This window comes from Sorex fumeus, unplaced genomic scaffold (assembly GCF_029834395.1).
Source record: "Sorex fumeus unplaced genomic scaffold, SorFum_2.1 ptg000131l, whole genome shotgun sequence".
NCBI classification, from domain to species: domain Eukaryota; kingdom Metazoa; phylum Chordata; class Mammalia; order Eulipotyphla; family Soricidae; genus Sorex; species Sorex fumeus.
In genome coordinates this window covers 15,390,873-15,418,012 of record NW_026606188.1, presented here as the reverse complement: position 1 = coordinate 15,418,012, position 27,140 = coordinate 15,390,873, and the positions used below count along the sequence as shown (strand labels likewise).

At 39.3% G+C, this 27,140-nt stretch overlaps 1 protein-coding gene across 1 annotated transcript in view; it reads left to right on the top strand.

Annotated features, from left to right (window-relative positions):
* TMEM232 (transmembrane protein 232) overlaps positions 1–27,140 on the top strand; it is a 251,608-nt gene that overhangs the window by 4,109 nt on the left and 220,359 nt on the right. The window contains exons 4-6 of the mRNA XM_056138992.1: positions 7,699–7,856; positions 15,358–15,457; positions 18,701–18,861. Of these exons, the coding sequence (XP_055994967.1) occupies positions 7,699–7,856; positions 15,358–15,457; positions 18,701–18,861 (419 nt within the window). The remainder of the gene's footprint in view (positions 1–7,698; positions 7,857–15,357; positions 15,458–18,700; positions 18,862–27,140) is intronic.

Here is a 27,140-nt window from a genome sequence, read left to right as displayed (position 1 = left end):
TCTCCCCTCCTGGGAGGGTCCTCCAAACGCCCTTTATTTGGTGCTCCCTTCTCTATCTGAGCTGCCCTTTCCCCGAGAATGCCCGGCTGTGCTTGTCTTTTTAAAATGGGTTTTACAATGTTCTTGTGCAGCCAGACAGTTTAGTCAACTGTATCAGGTTGTAGTGATCTCTGGTAAGTTTGAAACAAGATAAAAGTTAAAAACTAATTCTCTCTGAATGTATGTGCCTGCGTCTCTCCAGCCACTGCCACACGGCCTGGTCTCTGTTGAATGACAGTCGCTGGTCTTGATGTACCAGCAGTGAGCAGAGGATGAGCCTTTGTCCATCAAACCTCTTCTGCAGGCATCCCACAGGTAGTGGTCCAAGTGGACTGCCCTTGCCTAGTTCCCTCAACTCCCTCCTAGGAGGAAATTTTAACTGATCATATCCGTTATTCTTATTATGATTGTAATTCCCTGTTACTTTTCATTAATTAAATCAAGAGAGAGTATATGACCTGGCTCTCTCTGCCTCAAGCATGTTGAGATAGATTCATTTGGAATTCTTTTTTAAATTTAATGTTTATAAAGTTGTTCACAGTAATTGATTACATTTAATATTTGAAGACCAATCCCACCTTTCCACCACTATTTTCTAATGTTTCCATCCCTGCCCTAAAGTGGAAACAAAGTAATTTATTTTGTATTGTTTGTTATGAATAGGCCCTCCCGTTGATCGTCGATTTGCTCGAGCGGGCCCAGTAACGTCTCCATTGGAGACTTTGTTGTTACTGTGTCTGGCATATCGAATACTCTCGGTAGCTTGCCAGGCTCTCCAAGAGGGGCGGAGGAATCGAACTCGGGTCGGCCATGTTGGCCGCTTGTAAGGTGAACGCCCTACCCGCTGTGCTATCGCTCCAGCCCTGCTATCGCTCCAGCCCTTTGAATCATTTTTAGTGGATTATTCATTGTTGTGGATTATTCATAACAATAATCCACTAAAAATGATTCAAAAGAGTTTTCTTAGAGGAAAATGTTTCAAGATTGTTGTATTTCACCCAGAAGCCATTAATCCCTTCTATAAGAGATTAGTAACATGTTGTTAAAGGTTGAGTCTTGTGTGTATCACTTGATCACTTGACATCCTGTTACTCATCGATTTGCTCAAGTAGGCGCCAGTAACATCTCCATTCATCCTTGTCATATGCGAGTGTAGCCCAATGGGGTCTGCTCTCTCCAGGAACATAAAGAGCCTCAAACTCTTCAGGGTCTTGACAAAGAAGTCTGACCATCTCGTAGGTGGGTGGTGACACGATCTTTTGACGTTCCGTGAAATCCAGTCAGTAATGGCTCTAGTCCAGTGGTCGTCTCCTCTTAGCTATTTCTTCAATGCTCTTGAAGGCGTTCCACGCTGCTCTCTTCCTCCTGCTCAACTCAGGTGCCAGGTAATTCATCATGTTGAGTTCTCGACCTAGGTACATACAACTGCTGCATTTGGAGATGTTTGTTCCATTGAGAGAGAATGGAGCCTTGTGTTCACACACACACATTTGTGTGTGTATATATATATGTATATATATATATATATATATATATATTTACCCTAAGATTTGTTGCCTTATACTTTAAAGCCCATAAAATGTGGTGTGCTACTCTTGGTATATCAGTGGTGTAAGTTATGAGATGCCACATGGCTGCAAATGCTGGGTCATATGGAAGATCAATTTCTAGTTTTATAAAGAATGCCCATATTGTTTCCCCAAAATGCTGGACAAGAGAGCATTCCTACCAGTCCCTTTCTCCCCACATCTGTGCCAGCACTGGTTGTTCTTGTTCTTTTTGATGTGAGCTAGTCTCTGTGGTGTGAGATATCTCATTTTTGTCTTGATCTGCATCTTTCTGATGATTAGTGATGTAGATCTTTTCTTCCCCATGTGCTTTTTTGGCCATTAAGATCAAGATCACGATCATCCTGTTGTACATTGACTGCCTCGAGCAGTCACCAGTAACGTTTCCTTTGTCCTAGCCCTGAGATTTTAAAAAGTGCCATATTCAAGGCTCTTTCAGGGTTAGGAGAATGAGCCCCATCGTTTTTACTGGTATTTGGCATATTGGGTACGTCACGGGGAGTTTGCCGGACTCTGCCATGTGGGCAGGTTATATTCGGTAGCTTGCCAGGTTGTCCAAAGTAAGTATGAGATTACAAAATGTTGTGTGGCTGCAAATGAGGCCTTGCGTTTCTGGGAGCTATAAAACGCAGCTCCTGGGTTTTTATATTTGATCTCAGCATTGTTGTGGCTGGTTCTGGAGGTCTTCATCTACCGGGGCTTTGCTTGGGATGGTGAGGGAAACTCAACCTGCCCCCCTCCAAGGTGCCCCGATGAGGACAGCCAGGCGCAGGAGCAGGAGACTCTGTGCTGTTCTCTTCCAGGAGCTGGGTTTTATAGTCTCTGGGTCTTGGCCATTGATGGGATTACCTGGTGCCGGGGGGTGGGGGGGCAGTTGGTGGGTGTGTCCCCTGCCTACTGGAAGATGGAGGATCTGGGTGGAGGATGCTCAGCCCCGATCCGAGCAGGCTTTTGGCCATCTGTATTTCTTTTTTGAGGACACTTATGTTCATTTCTTCTCCCCATTTTTTTGATGTGGTTGAAGGTATTTTTCTTGTACAATTCTACTATGTATTGTATATCTTGTATATTAAATCCTTATCAGATGGGTATTGGGTAAATATTCTTTCCCATCGTGTAGGTGCTTTTTGTATTTTGAAGCTTCAAAAAGAAGCTCCAAAAACTAAGATGTTTATGCACCTCACTGTTTCTTTTGAGGTGCAGAAGCTTCTTAGTTTAATGTAGTTCCATTTGTTTATGTTTGTTTCCACTTGCTTGGTCAGTGGTGTTTTATCCTTAAAGATGGCTTTAGTTTCAATATCATAAAGGACTCTGCCTACATTTTCCTCCATGTACCTTATGAATTCAGGTCTGATAGTGAGGTCTTTAATACACTTTGATCTGAGTTTTGTGCCTGGCATTAGATAAAGGTCAGAGTTCATTTTTGCAGGTAGCTGTCCAGTTTTCCCAGCACCACTTGTTGAAGAGGCTTCCCTTGTTCCACTTCACATCTCTTGCTCCTTTATCAAAGATTAAGTGATCATATATTTGAGAGTCTGTGACAGAATATTCAACTCTGTTCCATTGGTTTGCAGTTCTGTTTCTCTAATACCATGCTGTTTTAATTACTACTGGTTTGTAGTAAAGTTTGAAGTTGAGTAAAGTGATGCCCCCTGTAAAATTTCTTTTTCCTTTAGTTGGTCATTTAGTGCTCTTGAGCTGCTTCTCCACCCTGGACCGCTGTTGCCTTGGACGAAGGAAGAACGAGGGCCAAGCTGGTTGCTGATTAGTTGCCGTTCATTAAATCTCCTGTCTCTCCCAGCTCTCTCCAACCCTCCCTCTAACTCGTTCTAAAATGCTCTCTGTGACTCCTCTTCAATCTCCCCAGCCACTCTCACTCTCAGCTTTCAGTCATCTCTCTAACTCGGTGTCTCTCGCAGTCTTCTGTCCTCTCCTGTCTCTGTCTCTCTGTAACCATATGTCCGTTTCTCCTTCCTCTCTCTACCTCCGCAGCAACCTTCTCTAACTCTGTGTCTCTTCTTCTCTACATCTCTGTCTCTCCCTCAATATTCCTCGAACTCCCTGTCTCACTCAATCTGTTCCTCCTTCTTTCTCTGCCTGTTTCTCTGTAACCATCAATTCTCTCCCCCACCAGTCGCTCTTTTTTTATCCCCTCATCACACCTCCCTGACCATGCCTCCCCATGGGAAACATGATCAACATGTTTTCCAGTCTTCCCGAACACCTGCAGCGCACGAGGACGAAACAGCCCCTAAAGTGTTTCTCCTCTCCTTAGACCAGCAACTTAACATTTTTAATTCTCCTTCCTAATATTTACCATTCTGTATGGACACAGTAATAGACACTATTAGACTTGTAGGGTGACTCTTCTGGGGACACCTCTCCACAGACTCAGACTTTAGTGCTCAGATCGGGTGAATCATTCCTAACCCCAGCAGGGTCCAAATCTAGTTATTACTTTCTGGATCATGACATAATTTGTCCATGACCATACTCTTAACTTATAGTTAAGCAATATGGAATTTGGCCAGGACCATTTCAATGCCAGGTTAGCTCACTGCTTGCCCTGGGTCCATCCAGTTCCTTGTCAGGACCCTACTTTTGGGGATCTAGGAAGTAAAGGAAACTGAGGCTTAAGTCGAGAGAGCAGATGTCTAGGAGGTAATATTTTCTGGAGTCAATCAACTCCGAAGTCACAGACTTGTCTTTTTAACTGTCTTCCTGTATCCATACAAAAAGCAATTGCTCTGAAATAACTAACCATGCAAAGGACTGTAAGGAGAAGAGAAAGACAATATTTACAAGTGAGACTGTGATCAGGAGACAAAGGTAATTGACAGGTTGAGGGGCAATTAACAAACACAAGCTCCCAGCAGCCAGGAAGGGCAAACCAATGTTGTTCTACAGCCCCTATCTCCCGTTTCCCAAGGATTGCTTTAGCTATTCGTGGAGATTTATTCTATATGAATTTCAGGAGTGTTTTGTCTATTTCGTTGAAGAATGTCATGGGTAACCTTAGAGGGACTGCATTAAATCTGTATTGTGCTTTGGGGGTTATTGCCATTTTGATAATGTTAATCCTTCCTATCCATGAGCAGGGGTGTGTCTCCATTTCCTAGTGTCCTCTTTTATTTCTTGAAGTACTGTTTTGTAATTTTCTGAGGTACGTGATTTACTGTGGCATGAACAGAATTTTTAAAAAAAATATTTCTTTCTTCTCTTTTATTATTTATATATAGGAAAGCCATGAACCTTCAGGTGTTGATTTTGTAGCATACCACTTTACTGTACAAACCTATTGTTTATAGGAGTATTTTTTGGTAGAGTCTTTAGGATTTTCTAAAGTATAGTATCAGATGATCTGCAAATAGTGGTAGCTTGACAACTCTTCCTTTTCTATCTGGATGCCCTTGATATCTTTTTCTTGTCTAACTGTTATGGAAAGAACTTCCAGTAGTACATTGAATAGGAGTGGCGAGAGTGGGCAACCTTGTCTTGTTCCCGATGTTAGGGGGAAAGCTTTTAGTTTCTCCCTATTGAGAATTATGCTTGCCATGGGTTTGTGGTAGATGGCTATCACTATATTGAGGAATGTTCTATCATTGCCCATTTTGTTGAGAATTTTCATCATAAATGGGCTAAAGCAGCATTTTTGTTCATTAAGATTCTGAATTCTGAATAAAAACTCTGATTTTTTTCTCATTCTTCAACAGTAAATAATCGTTAATTTTAATTTTTAATTTTTTGTTTTTGTTTTTGGATCACACTCAGACTTCTGGCTCTGTACTTACTAATCAGTTCTGGTAGTGCTTAGGGGACTATATGGGATGCCTGAGATCAAACCTCAGGTCCGCCACGTGCAAGGCAAATGCCTTAACTGCTGCACTAGCTCTCTGACCAGTACTAACTTTTAAATCTATGTGCCATCTGCCTTCTCAATTATTCTTAATTCAATTATCCACTATCCTTACAACAGTGACTGCTGATATTTGTTTTTTAAATTTTATGAAAGCACCATGATTTATAAAGCTACTCATAAATTGGGTTTTAGACATTCAATGTTTCATCACTGATCCCACCACCAGTGTCAACTTCCCTCTACCACGTTCCCAGGCTCCCTCGCCTACACCCTCCAGTCTGTCCTCTTGACAGTTGCCTTTCTATGCTTGATTATTAAAGTTTAGGTCTCATGATTTCAGTATTTTGCTTCTGTGGTTTGGATATTTGACTCTTTCAATCCTTACCTCCACCAATGTACCTTAATCCCCTTAACCTCTGCCCTCTTGCTTCTCATTTGTCTTCTCTTCTCCCATGCTCTCTATTTCTTTCCTTCTCCCATCTATATTCTTGGGTTAAGGATAATCTGGGCAACCCCCCTTAACACATTTCATTCATTCATTCATTCATTCATTTAGTTATTCTAAATACCATATATAAATGATTTTATCCTGTGTGCATCCTTCTTCTGGCTTACTTCATTTAGCATGATATCTTCCAGTTCCATTCATGTTGCTGCAAATTGTTTGGTTTTTATTAGTCTTAACAACCATGTAATATTCCATTGTGTATATATAGCATGTCTTCATGATCCTCTGATCTTTTTTTGGACATCAGGTTGATTCCAAATCTTATCTAGTTGTACTGAGTGCTGCAATGCAGATGAAGGGTTGATATCCAAGTTACATAAAATACTCACAAAGATTAACAACAAAAAAATCTAAAACCCCATCCAATAATGGGGAGAGGAAATGAACAGACACTTTTCTAAGGAATCTCAGTGGATGGCAACAGGCATATTAAAAAGTACAAATCATCACTTATTATTAGGGAAATCCAAATCTAGATGACAAGATATCATTTTACACCAGTGAGAATGGCACACGGGAAAAATACTGGGAGCAATCTGTTTTGTTGGGGATGTGGTAAAAAAGGAACTCTCATTCACTCCTGATGGGAATGTTGTATGGTCCAACCCTTTTGGAAAACATTATGGAGTGTTCTCAGTAAATTCAGAATTGAGCTTCCAGGTGATCCAGCAATTTCACTTTTGGATATCTATTGCCAGGAAAGAAAAGCATTTATTCAAAAGAATGTATGCACTTGCTCTTCTTATTCACTAAGCCAGATATAAAAGTCACCTTCCTATTTCTTGAACACATCAGGGTTTTTCCTTTCTCAGGAACCTGAATTTTCAGTCCTTTCTCCGATATTTATATGACATCCCCAAAATTTCTCAAGCTTCAGGTTTTATTTATTTTTTATTTTTTTGCTTTTTGCGTCATACCTGGCAATGCACAGGGGTTCTCCTGGCTCTGTACTCAGGAGTTATTCCTGGCAGTGCTCAGGGGACCATATGAGCAGTGCTCAGGGGACCATATGAGATGCTGGGAATCGAACCTGGGGCGGCCGCTTACAAAGCAAACGCCCTACCTGCTGTGCTATCTCTCCAGCCCCTCAGATTTTATTTTTTCTCTTGGACCTTATTAGTTCTATGGTTTTCCTTGCTTATCTTTGCTGACCCCTATTTACTTGCATTGATTTTCTACTTATAACACTTCACTTTTAGAGCACGTTAGCATTGTCTTTCATCATCAGTTTCTGGTCTGTACTATTAGCCACATTTTTTTGTTCATGACCCAGTGACCTATTTTGTTGTTGGTTGAAACAGCTGATGCTCCGTTAGCATCTTTTTCTTTTCCTCCTTCTGCCTCTCTCTTCCACTCTCCATATTCTCCTTCTCCCTTTTCTCTGTTCTTTATTTTCTCATTTAACTATCCAATTGGCATCTCCCAAGAGTCGAATAGTTTCATAGCTACTATCTTAAGAGAAATATGCAAGTGTATCTATATTTTAATATAGTCTTGGAGATTAGGGAGTATGACTTTTGTTACACCTATTGGTTGAAATTATCAAAAGGTTAAGAGAATCATGAAGGGTCCATGACCCTTTTGACAGAAGGATTGTCAAAATGCTTCTAAATATTTTAAGACTAAATATTTAAAATCCTGGTGATTATGCAAACAATTCATTGCAAGAAATTATACCATTTATCCTAACAACATGATTATAAATTGGAATACTTCCTTTCCAGAAGCCTTGAATATGCTTTATATATCCTTGGACCATGCTGCTTTTGACCGGGACCATCTGCCTGCCTTATTTTTTGTTGCGGAATCAATTTTGTATCGACTCTGTTGTGATGCTTTTCTAAAGTCGTACTTATATTCAGTTGAAATAAAGCTGACAAAGGTATGTTTTAAAATATTTTAAAGGTATTTACATACATACAACTATGTAATATATGACATCTATTTTAGAATACAGTAGATGATTTTGTTTTATTCTCTTTTTTTCAGTTTATGTTAGTCTTCTCTACATGTGAATGATTGACTACATAGGAAGTTAATATCTCATGAAAATTAAGTCTATACTTGTGAGAGATGCACAGCTTGTCTTCCTGTTAAGAATTTGTTAAGAAATTGTGTTTGGCCTCACCTTAAGACACTCTTGTGACCAGGCAGTGCCAGGGATTCTGCTAGAGCTCCAACAGGAAAAGCATGTGCTATTTCCCTGGCTTATCTTTTAAGGATTCTTTATTTTGTTTGTTTGGGGTCACACCTGGTGGTGCTCAGGATTACTCTTGGCTCCGAGCTCAGGAATCACTCCCATAAAGCCATGGGTACCATATGAGGTGCCAGGTTTAAAGGGGCTCAACCCTGTGCATGGTGAACACCCTCCCCACTGTTCTATTGCTCCAACCCCTTGAGGATTCTTAACATTTTTAAAGTGACAATTCACCAATTGAAAATGCTGACAGAAAGTCTAAATGATAGCCTTATTTGAGGAAATTATTCATTTGTTAGGTATGCTAGGTGATTTTTTTTAATCAATTGGTGGAAAGCGATCTTTATGTGTCTTATTAAGTTCTAGATCTCATACAATTTTACTCTCTGCTATGACTAAACGGGTATATCTGCAAAATATATTACTAGTCAAATAAGCTTAGTTTAACAACTGATCCTTTGTTTGGTTATTGTTGCTGTCTGGGGGCCACACTTGGTTGTTCTTAAGGTAGACTCCAGACTTTGCACTCAGGAATCACTGCTGGAAGGATTGAGGGACCATATAGGATGCCAGGGATCGAACCCAGGTTAGTCACATGTATGGCAAGCACCCTATCTGTTCTACTCTCTCTTCTGACTCAAGGACTTATTCTTGAAAAATTTTTAAAAAGACTAGATGGAGAAGTTCTTCAAAAATATTATATAACAACAAAATTGAGTGTGGCATTATTTGCCCAAAAATGTTTCTTATTTATTTTTTAATATAAATACAATTATTCCTGACTCATACTTAAAGACATTTTGGGAATATACTGTATTTTTATTTTTATTTATTTATTTATTTATTTTCAGTTTGAGCAAATACGAGCAAATATTTATTTAACAGTGAGAGCAAGGTCCATGAATGTCTTCAATTCAACAGGATTGGCTCAAGTCTTATCCTATGTTTTAAGTTTTTTACATTTTTTTAATAAAAGTACTGTCACTCATAATGTTATTTATGAATCCATTTGTACATAATTCCAATACCACATCTGTCATCAGTGTGCCTGTTTATCTCCTCCAAGATCCCTAGGGCCTCACCCATTCATCCCCCATCTGCCCCCAAAATCTCAGTTCTGTGGAACAACTCTTTTGCTATGCTGATGCCTTTGGCCTTTTGTCACTACCTTGTATATAAAACTTTAAGTTCAACATATGAGAGAGAACATTCTGTAACTATTCCTTTCTTTCTAGAAAAGAGTTGTGTTACTCTTTCTAGTTTTTATACTGTATTTTTAGTTCCTAGAAATCAATACTAGAGACTTTCAGACATATTGAGAGTAAAAGTTATGGAGTCCAGCAATATTCAGAGGGCATGTATGAGAAACTGCGTAGCACTAAAAGGCTTTGCTGATAACTAGAAGGAAAAACACATGGTATTAGCAGTGAATTTCTTTGTTTTCATGGTAAGATGGTGATTTTTTTCTTTTTTATTCTGTATATCTGAGACTTCCTATTATGGGGCTGGAGAGATAGCACAGCAATCGGGTGTTTGCCTTGTGCACAGCCAGCCTGGCAGAGCCAGCTTCAATTCCTTCGCCCCTCTTGGAGAGCCTGGCAAGCTACTGAGAATTTCTCGCTCGCACTGCAAAGCCTGGCAAGCTACTCATGATGTATTCAATATATGCCAAACAAAGCGATAACAAGTCTCACGATGGAGACTTTACTGCGCCTGCTCAAGGAAATTGATGAACAACTAGAGGACAGTGCTACAGTGCTATTATGGAGATATAGAAGAAAAATTTTTGCATCATTATTATATAAATCTTAAAAGATATATGGATTTAAAATGTAGATATATACTATAAAGATGATATTAATAGATGAAAACAAGTATCTTTATACTGGATAAAAGAATGGAATGAAAACAGAACAAGTCTGTTTTAATTCATTTTTCTGTTTTCATTTAGTGATCTTTTCCTATTTTTTATCTTTTAAAATTTTTGCTAACAATAAAGTAAGCATACATTAGTTTGATGGAAAGGCAGGACTTCTCAGTTATGATGCTACATGTACCTTGGATCTCAGATTTACAAGTTTTAAAGCTTGCTCTTCCTTGTTCCAGATAATATACTGGCCAGTATCTTTATAAGTACATTTCATATAAGGCAAGGAATTATTTCAGTTGTCCAACTTGCATTTGTAGGTTTTTATTATATATATAAGCCTCCCATTGGACCCCTCTCTTTAATGGGGTGCTAATCTGAATGTTATTGTCACAGAGGCAAAACCTACCTCTGTCGCACCAGTTTGTTCTTCCTTCCATTAAGTGATACATGGGTCAGAGTTGGGAAGAAACAGGTAGTTGATTCCTTGATATTTAGAATTTATGTGTTTTTCTCTTTTGCCTAATTCTAAATGTAAAATCTTAACCTTTAATGTCTACTAACCTAAGAAGTATAGGGAGCAACATGGAGATAATAATTCAATGCATTTATATAGAAATATAAACAATATTCCATGATATAATTATATAAGCAACAATCTGTTACCACAGAGGTGGTCTTCTTATTTTGAGCTCAACAACAGTGATGAGCAGCTTCTCCAAGTGTGCTCAAGGTGATCACGTGACTTAAGATAGTGAGACTTTGTTTCCTAGGCTTTCCCTTGGAGAAAATCAAATCAAATCAAACATGAACATTAACATTATTTCCATGTCTAGTTTGGATGTGATATCGTCGATCGTCGATTGCCTCGAGCAGGCCCCAGTAACGTCTCTTTCATCCTAGCCCTGAGATTATATTCACGGCTCTTTAGGAGAAAGAGACCCATCATTGTTACTGGTATTTGGCATATTTGGTAGGCCACGGGGAGTTTGCCAGACTCTGCCCTGTGGGCAGGCTACATTCGATAGCCTGCAAGTTTGTCCAAAGTAGGAATGAGATAATAAGATGTCATAAAGAAAAGTTCTGATAAGATGTTGTGCGGCCGCATTCGCGGCTGCGCGGTTCCGGGATCTGGATTTTATAGTCTCTGAGTCTTGGCCGCTGATGGGATTACACGGCGCCAGGGGGCCAGGTGGTGGGTGTGACCCCCGCCTACTGGAATTTGGAGGATCTGGGTGGAAGATGCTCGACTCCAATTCGAGTAGGCTTGGAGGTCTCGGCCCCGGAACCCGCGTGGCTTTGTCCCTCTGCCAGTACCTTCATGTGTGCGGAGAGTGGTCTCAGCATGGTGGTGGCTGGTCCTGGAGGTCTTCGGCTGCCGTAGCCCTGGTCGGGGCGGGGAGGAAAGCTCAACCCGCTCCCCTCCAAGGGACTCCGGGAAGGAACACCCAGGCGCGGGGGCAGAGACTGCACAATTCTCGTCCGGGATCTGGATTTTATAGTCTCTGAGTCTTGGCCGCTGATGGGATTACACGGCGCCAGGGGGCCAGGTGGTGGGTGTGACCCCCGCCTACTGGAATTTGGAGGATCTGGGTGGAAGATGCTCGACTCCAATTCGAGTGGGCTTGGAGGTCTCGGCCCCGGAACCCGCGTGGCTTTGTCCCTCTGCCGGTACCTTCATGTGTGCGGAGAGTGGTCTCAGCATGGTGGTGGCTGGTCCTGGAGGTCTTCGGCTGCCGTAGCCCTGGTCGGGGCGGGGAGGAAAGCTCAACCCGCTCCCCTCCAAGGGACTCCGGGAAGGAACACCCAGGCGCGGGGGCAGAGACTGCACAATTCTCGTCCGGGATCTGGATTTTATGGGGTCACACCCACCACCTGGCCCCCTGGCGCCGTGTAATCCCATCAGCGGCCAAGACTCAGAGACCATAAAATCCAGATCCCGGACGAGAATTGGATGTGATAAGCCAGAGAAAAGAAGAAAGATAAGAGTAGGAGAAAGGGACTGGTAAAAAATAAAGGAAGGGAAGATACAAAAAAGGGTAGGAAAACCGAGAAAGCAGATTTAGTCTAGGGCGCAAGATCTAGTCACAGACAGAAACTGCATAAATGAGACAAGAAGAAATATGCACAAAAGCCCCAGAATTCCTTGGTAGTGAAAAATATAGATTTTCTAATAAAAAACCCGATCTTTCAAAATATTACAGATAAAAATTTTAATAAACACTTCCCAAGTATAATTTAAACCAAGAATAGTCAGTAATTCTGGTAGAAATTTATGTCCCTATCATTGTATAATACAGTGATTATTCAGACTGATATACTTTCCACATATTTTTCTATTTTGTTTCACATAACATTTTAAAAATTATTGTTCTTTCTAACATAGCACAGCTGTAGGGCGTTTGCCTTGTGTGCAGCCAGCCCAGCCGAGCCAGGTTCTGAAAGTAGACTATAAGAGCCTGGCAAGCTACTGAGAGTATCTTGCCCGCACTGAAAAGCCTGGAAAGCTACCCGTGACGTATTCAATGTGCCAAACACAGTAACAACAAGTCTCAAGATGGAGATGTTACTGGGCTCGCTAGAGCAAATCGATGAACAATGGGAGGACAGTGCTACAGGACAGTTCTTTTCAACATTTATTCCTTAATAAATCCTCAATGATATGCCTTTAGACTAGTTTTTTTTATTCACTGTTTTTAACAGTATTGTTGGTTTTAGTAATAACACTTAAAATATTGCACTATTCTTTTTTTTGTTTGTTTGTTTTTTAAATTTTTTAAATTTAATTTTTATTCGTGAAACACTATGGGGTACAGTTGTAGACTTACAAACTTTCATGCTTGGGTTTCAGTTATACAATGATTGAGTACCCATCCCTCCACCAGTCCCCATTCTCCACCACCAATGATCCCAATAACCCTCCCATCCCCCTACCCCATCCCCCCCATCTCCCCGCCTCTGTGGCAGGGCATTCCCTTTTGCTCTCTTTTTCCTTTAGGGTGTTGTGGTTTGCAATAGAGGTATTGAGTGGTCATTGTGTTCGGTCTATCTTCTCCTTTCAGCAGGCATCTCCCATTCCGAGCGTGCTCTTCCCTCTACTTGATGTTCCCTTCTCTATATAAGCTGCCTTTTCCCCCAGCACGTGCTGCCAGCTTCCAAGCCATGGAGCAAACCTCCTGGTACTTAACTCAACTATTCTTGAGTGTTAGTCTCCCATTCTGTTACTTTATATTCCACAGATGAGATTGCACTATTCTTTAAAATGGAGTTCTGTTGAACTCCACTTTATTATCACCTCATTTCAAAGTCTTTGTCAAGCACATTGTTATATTAAAGTGCTCTATATGAAGACATTCATTGGGAATGCATTATATATATTTAATTTATTTTAAAGTATACAAATGATGCATTCAGCATAATTTATAATGTTTAATGTCTTATTAATCTATGTATTCATATATAGTTATAGATAGTGATTTTCAGAACATATTTTACTGGTAGGTCAGTAAATGAAAAAAATTGAAAATAGAAAAAAATTAATGACCTTGGGTTCAATACACACAGTCCTGGGTTCAAAGCCAGTGATTCAATTTACTGGTGCTAAATAAATAACAGACTTGGTAGATCACTGTTTTATTTTTATTATTGGTCGACATGTATGTCTGATAACACTGTATGTTGATTTGAGGATTTGGATCCTTCCCCTCTCTGCCTCCCTCCCTCCCTCCCTCCTTCCCTCCCTCCCTCTCCTTCCTTCCTCCTTCCTTCCTTCCTTCCTTCCTTCCTTCCTTCCTTCCTTCCTCCCTCTCTTCCTTCCTTCCTTCCTTCCTTACTCCCTCTCTCCCTTCCTCCCTTCCTTCCTTCCTCCCTCTCTCCCTTCCTCCCTTCCTTCCTTCCTTCCTTCCTTCCTTCCTTCCTTCCTTCCTTCCTTCCTTCCTTCCTTTCCTTCCTTACTCCCTCCCTCCCTCCCTCCCTCACACCCTAAACCTTTCCTTCCTTCCTTCCTTCCTTCCTTCCTTCCTTCCTTCCTTCCTTCCTTCCTCCCCTCTCCCTTCTTTCCTTCCTTCCTTCCACCTACCCTCCCTCCCTCCCTCCTTCCCTACTTTCCTTCTTTCCTTCCTTGCTTCCTTCTCCCTCTCTCCCTCACCCTTCCTCCCTCCCTCTCTTCCTCCCTTCCTCCCTCCCTCCCTCCCTCCCTCCCTCCCTCCCTCCCTCCCTCCCTCCCCCTAAATCCTTTCTTCCTTCCTTCCTTCCTTCCTTCCTTCCTTCCTTCCTTCCTTCCTTCCTTCCTTCCTTCCTTCCTTCTTCCTTTCTCCCTCTTCTATCTAAGCCAGTAATGGTATAGTGCTTAGTATTCCTATCACTTAGTTCTTGAAGTCTTATGATTGATCAATTTAGATACATGTTTTATTTGTTTGCTTTATCTAGTTTTCTGTGAAGTCTTAAATATGAATTTTTTGATCATCTTCTGCTTTCTGTGTTCTATATAGAAGCAATTTTAATTATTTTAACTCTCACAGAAGAGAATTCAGTTTTTATTCAGTGAAGGTTATTTGTGTTTTTGTTATTTTTCAGGAGGAAATAGGAATCTTAGTACAGCATACTATACTCTAGGAGAATGTTTTGAAGCGTTTTAAAGCAGTGTTTCTTTTATAATTTTATTTTTGTTTGTGGTTTTTGGCCACATTGGTGACTCTAAGAGCCTACCTCTGACTCTGCACTCAGGAATTACTCCTGGCCATGCTCAGGGAACCACCTGGGTTGGCCCCTACAAGGCAAGCACCCTACCCACTGTACTATCTTCTCTGACACAGAAGTGTTTTTAAAACCACTGACTGAGACCTCATCTCTTGTATTGAAACTTGGGACACACATAATACACAGCTATTTATATACTAAAGCAAGGAAGTGTGCCATGCACAAGGGCATATTTACTTCTCTTTTGTTTTATTATAACATTACCCCAAGCACTGTTAGGGTGAACCCAGACACCTGAACACCACTAATCATATAAAGTCCTTTCAACTTTCACTTGATTCATCTGAAGGAGCACACTTGCAATTTGAAATATACTGTTATAAAGGAAACAACAAAATAACATTCAGTATTGGTTATTATCTTTAATGAATGATGGTTGATAATATTTTGTCTGAAGCAGATTTCAACTTGATAGAAATGTTTCAAAGCTATTACAAAAGTACACAATCTCAGGCTTGGAATTGTTTCATCAAAACCAAGTATAATAAGATTATTTATTTTATGTTTACTTCAGCATTTATTGATGTAATACAAAATGCCTTTTTCTTTCTCTCTTGACAGATTGGCTATTTGGTCTGCTTACGGCTTTTCATATTTTTTCTACATGGTCATCTAGACAGTTTTAAACAACATTTACTCAGACTTCAGCCATACTTGCAAGGTATAATCATTCAATTTCTATGATTATAATTTTTGATGAATTTAGGCTATTTCAATAGAGAATAAAGACTATTTTAATTTTTAGAAAAGATATTAGGTGCAAAATTTAAAAGCACAGGTTTTGGCAGTAACTGAATAGTTATGCCTTTTGTGTGTGTGTATGGGGGGGTGTTGTGTCACCCCTGGCCGTAATCAGGGATGACAGGTAGGCCTGTGCTCAGGGATCACTCCTGGCAGCGCTCAGGGAGTCAGGGTCGGCCATATGCAAGGCAATCTCTCTCCCTCCTGCACTACCTCTCTGATCCTGTGGGTCTTCCTTTAAATTTCCCTATTATACTACGTGTGTACAATTATGTTTACTTAATTTTCTCAAAATTTAAATTCATTCTTTTATAAGGTAACATTATTGGCAATGTAGATACTGAAATGGTATAAGAAAAGTGGATTCAGTAGTCCAATAAGCAATAGACTTTGTGTCTAAATTAGGAGTTTTTGTTGAAAGTTTTCAGGGGCCTGCACTGTGCTGGGAATTGAATCAGGGTTAGTCTCCTGTAAGGCAAGTACCTTAATTTCTGTGCTATCTCTCTGGCACTTTGTAAGAGATTTTAAGGATGTAAACTCTTTTAAAATTGGGAATGGGGTAGATTAAAATTGATTTTAAAATGTTCAGGATATAAACAACATGGGCTGGAGCGATAGCACAGTGGGTAGGGCATTTGCCTTGCATGCAGCCAACATGACTGACCCAAGTTCGATTCCTCCGCCCCTCTCAGAGAGCCCGGCAAGCTACCGAGAGTATCTTGCCCGCACGGCAAAGCCTGGGAAGCTCCCCGTGACGTATTTGACATGCCAAACAGTAACAAGTCTCACAATGTTACTGGGCCCACTCGAGCAAATCGATGAATGGGAGGACAGTGACAGTGACAGTGATAAGCAACATATGGTGATCAATTGAATCTAAGTTATACAAAGAAAATGGAAGAATTCAAGAGGAAAATCTTAAGTTTTACATGTTGACTAGTGAGATTCACATTATGGTCCTCTAAATGAATTTTTTTGGAAAAAAATTGGGTCTACTTAATTTAAAGTTCACAGGTAAGCAGTTGGGAGCATAGATTTGCCATTAGGAAAAGAAATGGAATCTAGGATTGACTTCTTTCATGGATTTAACATGAAGGTAATTATGTCAATGTGGTTGATAAAATCGTTAGAGAAATTAATCCTAGGAATGATGCTGAAGGATAGAGACATTATGAGAGTATTGCTGTAGTGACAGATTTTGGTAAAGGAGAATGAAAGAAAATAGAGGGAAGGCAGAACCATGGAAATTTACAGATGGATGTTAGACAACAGCAATTTTATCAAGAGCTATGGAAGAATTAAATAGTAAAAGCATAGTTACTTCTGCAATCAGGAAATGACTTGATTTTGGGACATCTTCAATGAAAATACGAAAACAATTTAATTGTCGATAAGAAAATTAAAAGTTAATGCATAAGCTGATGTTTTTGAAACCTTTGGAAAAGCTTTTCTATAAAGAAAAGATACGTCAATAGTTTGGATTAATAAACAAGATTAAAAAAAGGATATAGTTAAGAGATAGACTGAATATATGATAAAGGGAATACTATTGATGAAAAATTAATGGAGGAGGGACCATAAGGAAATGGAAGTACTTTGGATAATGATAAATATGAATGACAACCACCAGCTCTGAGAGGGGATGCAACAAAAGGAGAACTGGAGACAGGCAGAAGAGGGTGTCACAACTCTGAGATTTCTGAATGGGGCCACAGCTCAGGTCCCTCTGTCTCTGTCGGGGACCAGTCATGACAGTATTCAGGGGAGTCTGTGTGCTGGGTCACTTGTCTGGAACCAAGTGCCCTGCCTGCTCTACTGTTTTACTGGCCCCCAAGTAACTTGTTTTGATTAATTTGATGGTGGTGTGAGGGCAAGGGAAGGGGAAACTTTGGCACATCCCAGCAGAGCTGGGGCTTTTTCTGGCATTATGCTTGGTGTTTGCTCCCAGTGGTACTCAGGAGGCCGCATTTTGCCTGGGATGGAACCATGTTCCACTGCCTGCACGGCAATAAAGCTAACAACTTAACCACTGAAATATCAATCTGGTCCTTGATTTCTTCAATACATTAAAAAATTCTTTTTAATTTCTTGCAGTGTTAAGCATAGTGACTCATAAAATGTTCAGATGAAGATTGAAATGCATTAAACTATTTTTATAAAACCTGAGTTCTAACATTGCCTTGCTACGATGAATTTGTTTTAAGAAAATTAACTTCATATAAAGATAAAGTCTCCAAATTTTGCTCTCTTATTAAATATTGTTCAGTGACGCTACTTCTTTGTATCCAGAAACAGACTATTTAATTCCCGAGACCGTTAGCAGCTGATCCTATTCATATAGTCATCTATCCAGTAGTACTCTAGCTGTCCTCCCATTGTTTATTGATTTGCTCGAGCAGGCACCAGTAGCGTCTCCATTGTGGGACTTGTTACTGTTTTTTTGGCATATCGAATACTCCACGGGTAGCTTGCCAGGCTTTGCTGTGCTGGTGAAATACTCTCAGTAGCTTGCCGGGCTCTCCGAAAGGGGCAGAGGAATCGAACTTGTGTTGGCAGTGTTCAAGGCAAATACCCTACCTGCTGTGGTATCGCCCCAGCCCAGTAGTTGCTAATTATTAGTGATTGTCAGAAATTTTTCCACTGTGTCAATGTATCAAAACACAAAGATTTATAAGTTTATAACAAAAACAGCAAAAATAAGATTTTATGAAATATCACAGTCTGAGGTTGAACGATATAATTTTTGCCTACAAAATATATAAATATTTTTTAAAACATAGTAATGATATCTTTTTGAAATGGAAATAGTTTAAAAGCAATGGCATTGAGTTTTTAGAATTGCAATGTAAATATCTCTCAGAACTAGGTTTATTTTCAGCTGTTTCTAAGCATCCTTATGCACTAAGTATATTTAATTGGACTTTCAACTATTATGCAATTGCTCTTCTGAATTATGTAAACGCTGTGAATGAATTATTTACCTTGTAGTTCTCTATCTAACCACTAGAGGTCAGATATAGCACAAGAAATAATAGAGGGGGAACAAACAGTTTCAGCATCTAACTGTACTGAATTCGATTATATTTAAATAATTAAAAGAAAAATGAAACACAATGCAAGATATTAATAAAATATTTCTCACAAATTAACTTTCATACAATAGCTCTTAGTTGCTCGGGAAATTCGTATAACAAGTATACAAACATCTTTTCAAATATACAATTCATTGTGAAAGCCATGGAAATTATATGCAGAACAGAACTTCCTGAATCACTTTTCAACAGTGTGGAAAATGAGAAACCATATAATTCATGTTCTAACAGGGTGAGTATATTCTAGTGCCTCATGAATCACATAAGGTTACTGATTAAATAATTGTGCTTGTAAATTTAGTAGGCATTGCTTAAGATGATTTTAGTTAAGAGAAGGGAGAAGCAAAGGTACTAATTCCATGCATCCTGTATATATTTCTTAGACAAAATGAGTAAGTGGGATTACTATTAAAATATCATAATGCTACTGTTTTATGTGAGGTAATGTCATAATGCTTCTTTCTTATAGGTTCTATTTTAGCTATTTCATAGAAAAATCTCGACATAATTTAGACTGAATTATAATTGGACATTTTAAGATATTAAATTTACATTAAGTTGTGTAAAGTGTAGACTTTTTATTAGAACAATTATAATTTTTATGCTCCTATGATTCATGTGTAATCACATTAATCTGCTATTAAAATCAAACATTTTTAATATATCAAATTGGAAAATTAGAGTATTCCTTGAAATTTGAGAAATTTCCCTTTGATTTGTGCTCATCTTAATATAAGTCAAAATCCTGTACTAATTTTATAATTTTTTGGTGTGTAATAATACACATTATGTAGACACAAACTGCATAAAGCCAAATAATTGCTCAGATCACATACAGATTTATATACTTTAGAAGATCAATTTCAGTCTCTGGAGCACATAATGCCTTTATTTCTCTTTATTTCAACAAAAAGTGAAAATCTTCTTTTCCTGTTTTATTTTGTTGTATTATTAATAAAATATATTTCTGTAATATTTTAGAAGGAATTTTTGACACTACAAATTGAACACTTCAGGAAATTAAATATTCTCTTAAATAGCTTAATTGTTTAATTTGTGATTTACAACATGGTTTTTCCATATTGTGCTAGGGTTGCTTCTGAAGCTAACTCATCTCAGTGCTAAGGGGAAAAACATTTAACCACTTCTACTTGGAATCATTCTATGTCTTAGTGTTTTCTCTCTTCCCTGGCGTTTACTACTTGTTGAAAAATTCATATACAAAGTGATGTATGCTCAGTTGCTTGAATGTTTTGCTTATCAATACTAATAAATACAAATTAATCATATATAAAGCAGGTTTCATTTACTATAAAATGTTCCAATAACATCAAATGAGTAAGTATATAATAATCTAAGACATTGAGAAATTGCAATTGCTCATTAAGTACTAATAATAAAGAAAAAAATACCCGCTGACTATAAACAGAGAGAAACTTATAACTCTCCAAACACAGCACCTGTTTTCTCATTGTTGTTGTTGTTGTTATTATTGTTATTATTATTATTATTATTATTAGTGGTGCTAAGGATCCAATCTGGAGCTTTGCATATGCAAACATTCTACCATTGAGTTACATTCTTGACCCCTACTTATTTATTTTAAAAAGATGCCAAGTCATTATCACAAATCATTTCATTTCATTTTTATTGTCATTAACCATCATCACCATCATCCTCATTTGCACTGATCTACAAGATTGTAACATTTCCAAAAATTTGTGTTTTGTAAATTAAGTACCAAGAAACTGTGTACAATAATTATTGAAAAATATCTAAGAACTTTTAATACCTGAACTTAGTAGTTTAATTATTTGCACCTAGGAAAGTGATTATGCTGACTAAATTAATGTGCTGAACTATGCTGTCATTAGTTGTGCTTCAACTAAATATAATGACTTGAGTCCCTTTAAAAAACGAGATACTGCAAAATCTTGAAAACACGCACAATCTTGTTCTACGCGATGTTAACTCTGCCTTTCCTTAGGAACCAGTCTGTTTTCTGTCACTCTCGGTGCGCATGCACAAGGGAAATGAAAGCTCACTAATGCATAGGTCGGCCCGAATGGAAAAGAGTGAAACTGTCAGAGATGATGGCTACTTTGGTGCTGGGCACAGTAGCATTGCACGGCAAAGGCATAAATACTGATGCTTTTCTAGATTGCTCTATAATAATAATAATGACACAAATGCAGGTAAAGATCTGCTTAGAGTTTGGAAGAGTCATTAAGGCTTAATGCCTTTTGCCACTTTTTAGAACGAAGGGCAAAGTTTTAATCTTTTCTAACTCAGATCTATATTTGTGATTCTGTGGGCTGGAGCGATAGCACAGCGGTAGGACGTTTGCCCTGCACGCAGCCAACATGGCCTACCCGAGTTCAATTCCTCCACCCCTCTCGGAGAGCCCGGCAAGCTACCGAGAGTATCTCGCCCGCACGGCAGAGCCTGGCAAGCCACTCGTGATGTATTCGATATGCCAAACACAGTAACAACAAAGTCTCCAATGGAGACATTACTGGGCCCGCTCGAACAAATTGATGATCAACGGGAAGACAGTGGCAGTGACAGTTGAGGAAATTATAACAGATTTTGGCCTCAAATTTCTTTGTCTTTAGTTTTTTTCTCCCATTACCTCATAATGTACAGGATATGAACTCTGGTATATATCCACTGTGCTTCTAAATTCCTGAGTCCACTAGCTGATGCTGTGCTTTGTGGCTTGTTTTAAGATATCCAAGTTCCAGCCAAATTTCCCAAGTACAGCTTAATCTAAATCAGTCACTCTGGTTCTGTTGAGGGTTGAGAATTAACCCATTAAATTACCATTGCTGACATTCTGGGAAGAAAAAGCGGAAAAAGAGAGCAAGCTGGAGTATAAAGTATATATTTGTATTCATCCTTTCTCCTTCCTTTATTATTAGTGTGCTATAGAGAGGATCTTTGGATTTATTTTTATAGCTCTCATCATCTGAAAATTCTAAAAGGTATGTAATAGCAGATTTTGACCATTGTAAAAATGATTTATTTTTAAATCACTTACAGACATTGGAGTAAAGCCAAATTACTTATTTTCAAGGTGCTGCTATAAAATTCCCCAGAAAAATCTCTAGGATATACACTATAGGTGTTTTTTTCTGTTTAAGAATAAAAAATTTCGCTTCCTCAGTACTGAACCCAATGTCTCCTTTTAATGTCCTTTTAAGCTTATCTGAACACATAGTTTCCGCTGACTTTGACAAATGACACACTTTAATCAGCTCTGTGGGTTGCAGAACCAGAACACAGGGTTGAGTTTTTCACTATGTCCTTTGCTCACTAACACAACTGAATTTAACTGAGAACAGTTGTCACATGACAATAATAACATGGTACTTAGGAAAAAGTTTTAAACTTTACTAAAACTTAGAAGATCCCTAATTTAATAGTTGCATCTGAGCTAAAGTAAAAATGCCTCTGTAAACTTGAAAATGTGAAGTTTTTATTCAAGTAAAAAATAGCAATTCATTCTCTACGGTACTTACTAAGCTACTTACTCACGGTCCTCCCATTGTTCCTCGATTTGCTTGAGTAGGTCCAGTAATGTCTCCATTGTGAGACTTGTTGTTACTGTGTTTGGCATATCGAATATATTCGATATATATACCATTGTGAGACATGTTGTTACTGTGTTTGGCATATTGAATACTTCACGGGTAGCTTGCCAGGTTTTGCTGAGCAGGCAAGATACTCTCAGTAGCTTGCCGTGCTCTCCGAGGGGGCGGAGGAAACGAACTTGGGTCGGCCATGTTGGCTGCGTGCAAGGCAAACACCCTACCTGCTGTGCTATCACTCCACCGCTCCTGTAGTCCTAGCTACTCGGGAGGCTGAGGCTGGAGGATCATTTGAGTCCAGGAGATCTGGGCTGTAGCGCGCTATGCCAATAGGGTGTCCGCACTAAGTTCAGCATCAATATGGTGACCCTCCGGGAGCGAATGACCACCAGGTTGTTTAAGAAGGGGTGAACCGGCCCAGGTCGGAAACGGAGCAGGTCAAAGCTATACAAATTATTTAAATTTGGTATGTTTTGTGCTATGCTGCAATTGTACATAGGCACTAGGAATTGGGATAGTCAGAGACATAGTTCTTTAAAGTTAAGATTAGATTATAATTTATGTCATATTATTCAAGTAGCTTTTTATTTGAGAGGTCCTGTCATGGCAAAATCAATTTTCCTAAAATGACCAAAAAAAGGTTCAAATCCCAAAGCCTGTCAATGCAGATCTTGAGTAACATCTACGATATAAAGCTCATTCCTACTATAAAAGAGAGTCTTTTTAGTGCATTAATACTTAAATTTGCATGCTTCCAGCTTTTGTGGCACCTGAGTTTTTAGTAAAGGTAAAGGTAAAGGTAAAGGCCCTCCCGTTGATCGTCGATTTGCTCGAGCGGGCCCAGTAACGTCTCCATTGGAGACTTTGTTGTTACTGTGTCTGGCATGCTTTTTAGGTGAGGTTCTCAGTAGAGGAATTGTCAAACTTTATACATCAAGAAGAAGAATGATGTGATCATAAAGCTAAAAGAAAGGGAGGAAAAGAGAGAGATAGAAGATAGGAAAGAAGAGAAAAAATCTTATGAAAATTATTTAATGCAATATTCAGTGCTTTGCAAGTTATCAAGGCGTAAAGATTCTTCTCCCAATTTTTTTACAAGCTAACACAATCTAATTACAAAATAAAACTAAAAAGAATTAATAACAACAACAAAACAAAAATGACATACAAATACAAGTTGTAATTCTTTATTGTTGTTTTTATGCTTAGGCCCTACTCCTGATTCTGTGCTCAAGGGTCACTCCTAGAGGGGCTCAGAGAGTTACACAGGGCTCCAGGGGTTGAACCTAGGCTGGAAGAAAATCAGGCATACCCACTATAGTATCTCTCCAGTCCCAAATGTTAATTCTTATTTAGATATTAAATGATATTAAATGAACTAAATCCAATGATTAAAAGATATTAAATGAACTCAGTCCAATGATTAAAAGGTTGGAAATCATTATTCTGAGTCTGGAAGATAGTAGACAGGTTTAGGCACTTGTAATGTGGCCTACCTTGGTTTGATATCAATACCTCATATGGTACCCCGAACATTTCAGGTATGATCCATAATAACAGAGCTAAATGTCAATAGACTTAGTATGGTTCCAAACTTAAATAAATCAGTAAATATGTATACTTACACTTTATCTTTGCATTCTAGTTAGTTGTCCATTGAGTATCAAGGCAAAGAAATGTTTTTTTATGTACTCTGATTTTTTCTGTTCAATTCAATCTATTCTTTTTTTTTTTTAGTGAAACACCATGAGGTACAGTTGTTGACCTTACAAGTTTTTTTTATTAACTTTATTGAATCACTGTGAGATAGTTAAAAGCTTTCATGTTTTGCTTACAATCACACAATGATCAAACACCCATCCCTCCACCAGTGCACATTCCCCACCACCAATATCCCTGGTATAACCCCCCTTTCCCACCCTCCCTCTGCCTCCATGGCAGACAGTATTCCTCATAATCTCTCTCTACTTTTGGGCATTATGATTTGCAATACAGACCCTGAGAGGTTATCATGTTTGGTCTACTTTCTGCACACATCTCCCATTCCGACAGATTTCTTCAGCCATCTTTTTCTTGGTGACCGACCCCTTCTCTATCCCAGCTGCCTTCTCCCTTTTGCTCATGAGGCAGGCTTCCAGCTATGGAGAAATCTATCTGGGATGACAAGTTTTTTTTTTAAATCTCAATATTACCATTTATTTCAAAAATCTTTCCATTCTTTTAAAAAATATTTATTTATTGAATCACTATGGGAAAAGTTACAAAGCTTTCAGGTTTAAGTCTCGGTCATGCAATGATCAAACACCTTTCCCTTCTCCAGTACTTATTTTTCATCACCAAGAACCTCAATATACCCCCCACCCCTCCCAATGCCTGTGAGGCAGGAGAATTATACTTAACACTCTATCTATTTTGATTATTTCAACAAAAGATGCACCATTATTGTTTAGAGTTTACACCCAACAATCAGAACTGCTGAAAAGGCATTGTGAAATAATTTGTTTTCTACTGCTGGTTATGAGAACCATATGATGTCGTGCAACCACAATAGCGGCAGGCGATTTTGGATTTCTGATATTTTAGTTATTAAGGCTGGAGGTATTTCTTCCAAGAGCCATATAATTACGAGATTGGTTTCTTTGGCTCTGGAGCCATGGCCGTGCTGGAGAGCTTCTAGTGGGGGGCAACTCATGACCTCGGTAGGGCGTGAAGGACGAGCCAGGAACGCCCTCCTTCCCATGAAGTTTCAGTTGCCCCATCACTGCCAGCTCATACCTCACTTTCCAAAAAGCTCTGAGGTCGCCACCATCTTGCTGCCCAGGGGGGAAAAGGCGGAAGGGAGTGACAACCCTTCCCTCCCGGGGAGGCATGGTACTATGGATTAACCCGTAGTCCATTCACTTTTCTGCCGCAAGCTGCTGGGCTCTTCATTAAGTCCTTGTGCTTCTGGAGCCATGGCCGTGCTGGAGAGCTGCTTGTAGGGGGCCGACCTTACGAGTTTTTGTGCTTGAGTTTCAGTTACACAATGATCGAGTACCCATCCCTCCACCAGTGCCCATTCTCTACCCCCAACGATCGCAGTAACCCTCCCACCACTCATTCCCCCCATCCCATCCCACCTCAGTGGCAGGGCATTCCCTTTTGTTCTCTCTCTCCTTTTGGTTGCTGAGATTTGCAAAAGAGGCATTGAATGGCAATCATGTTCGGTCTATAGTCTACTTTCAGCATGCATCTCCCATCCTGGGAGGATCCTCCCAACACCCTTTACTTGTTGTTCCCTTCTTTGTATGAGATGTCCTTTCCTGTAGCATGTGTGGTTGGCCTTCAAGCCATGGAGTGAACCTCCTGGTACTTATCTCGGCTATTCTTGGGTGTTAGTCTCTTATTTTGTTACTTTATATTCCCCAGATGAATGCAATCTTTCTATGTCTGTTCCTCTCTTTCTGACTCATTTCACTTAGCATGATATTTTCCATGTAGTACCATTTCTATATAAATTTCATGACTTCATCTTTTCTAACAGCCACATAGTACTCCATTGTATAGATGTACCAAAGTTTCTTTAACTAATTATCTGTTTTCGGCATTCAGATTTTTTCCCAGATTTTGGCTATTGTGAACAGTGCAGCAATAAACATAGAAGTGTCATTTTGGCTATATGTTTTTGCCTCTCCAGGATATATTCCAAGAAGTGGTATTGCTGGATCAAATGGGAACTCAACTTCTAATTTTTTGAGAATCTTCCATACTGTTTTCCATAAGGGCTGGACCAGTTGGCAGTCCCACCAGCAGTGAAGGAGAGTCCCTTTCTCGCCATATCCGCGCCAACATCGGTTGCCCCTGTTCTTTTGAATGTGGGCCAGTCTCTGTGGAGTGAGGTGATATCTCATTATTGTTTTGATCTGCATCTTCCTGATGATTAGTGATGTAGAGCATTTTTTCATGTTCCTTTTAGCCAATTGGATTTCTTCTTTGAGAAAGATTCTGTTCATTTAATTACAACATTTTTTGATGGGGTTGGGTGTTTTCTTCTTGTGGAGTTCAACCTTTATATATCCTTGATATCAACCCTTTAGCAGATGGGTATTGGGTGAATATCCTTTCCCATTCTGTAGATTGTCTTTGTATTCTGGTAACTATATATTGTGATGTGCAGACACTTCTTAATTTAAGATAGCCCCATTTGTTTATTTCTGTTTTCACTTGGATCATCAATGGAGTGTTGTCTTTGAAGATACCGTTAGCTTCAAAATCTTGGAGAGTTTTGTTGACCTTGTCTTCGATGTTATCTTATGAATTTTGGCCTGATGTTGAGATCTTTCATCTATTTTGATCTGACTTTTGTTCATGGTTTTAGGTCAAGGTCTAAGCCCATTTTTTTTGCACGTGGTTGTCCAGTTATGCTAGCACCATTTGTTGAAGAGGTTATCTTTGCTCGACTTCTTATTTCCTCCTCCTTTATCAAAGATTAGATGTTCATGCATTTGGGGTTGTGTTTGCAGATACTCCACCCTGTTTCATTGGTCTGCAGACCTGCTGTTGTTCCAGTACCATGCTATTTTAATTATTACCGCATTAGCAGAGTTTGAGGTTGGGGAGCGTAATGCCTCCCCATGTCTTTTTCCCAAGAATGGCTTTAGCTATTCGTGGGCATTTTTTGTTCCATATGAATTCCAGGAATGCTTGCTATATTTCTTTGAAGAATTTCATTGATATCCTCAAATGGATTGCATTCAATCTGTGTAATGCTTTTGGGAGTATTGCCATTTTGACTATGTTAATTCTTCCTATCAATGAGAAGGGGATATGAACTCCACTAAGTCCTTTTGCCTCTGGAGCCATGGCCTTGCTGGAGAGCCGCTTGTGGGGGCAACTTATGATCTCGGCAGGACGTGAAAGACAAGCCAGTACCACCCCCCTT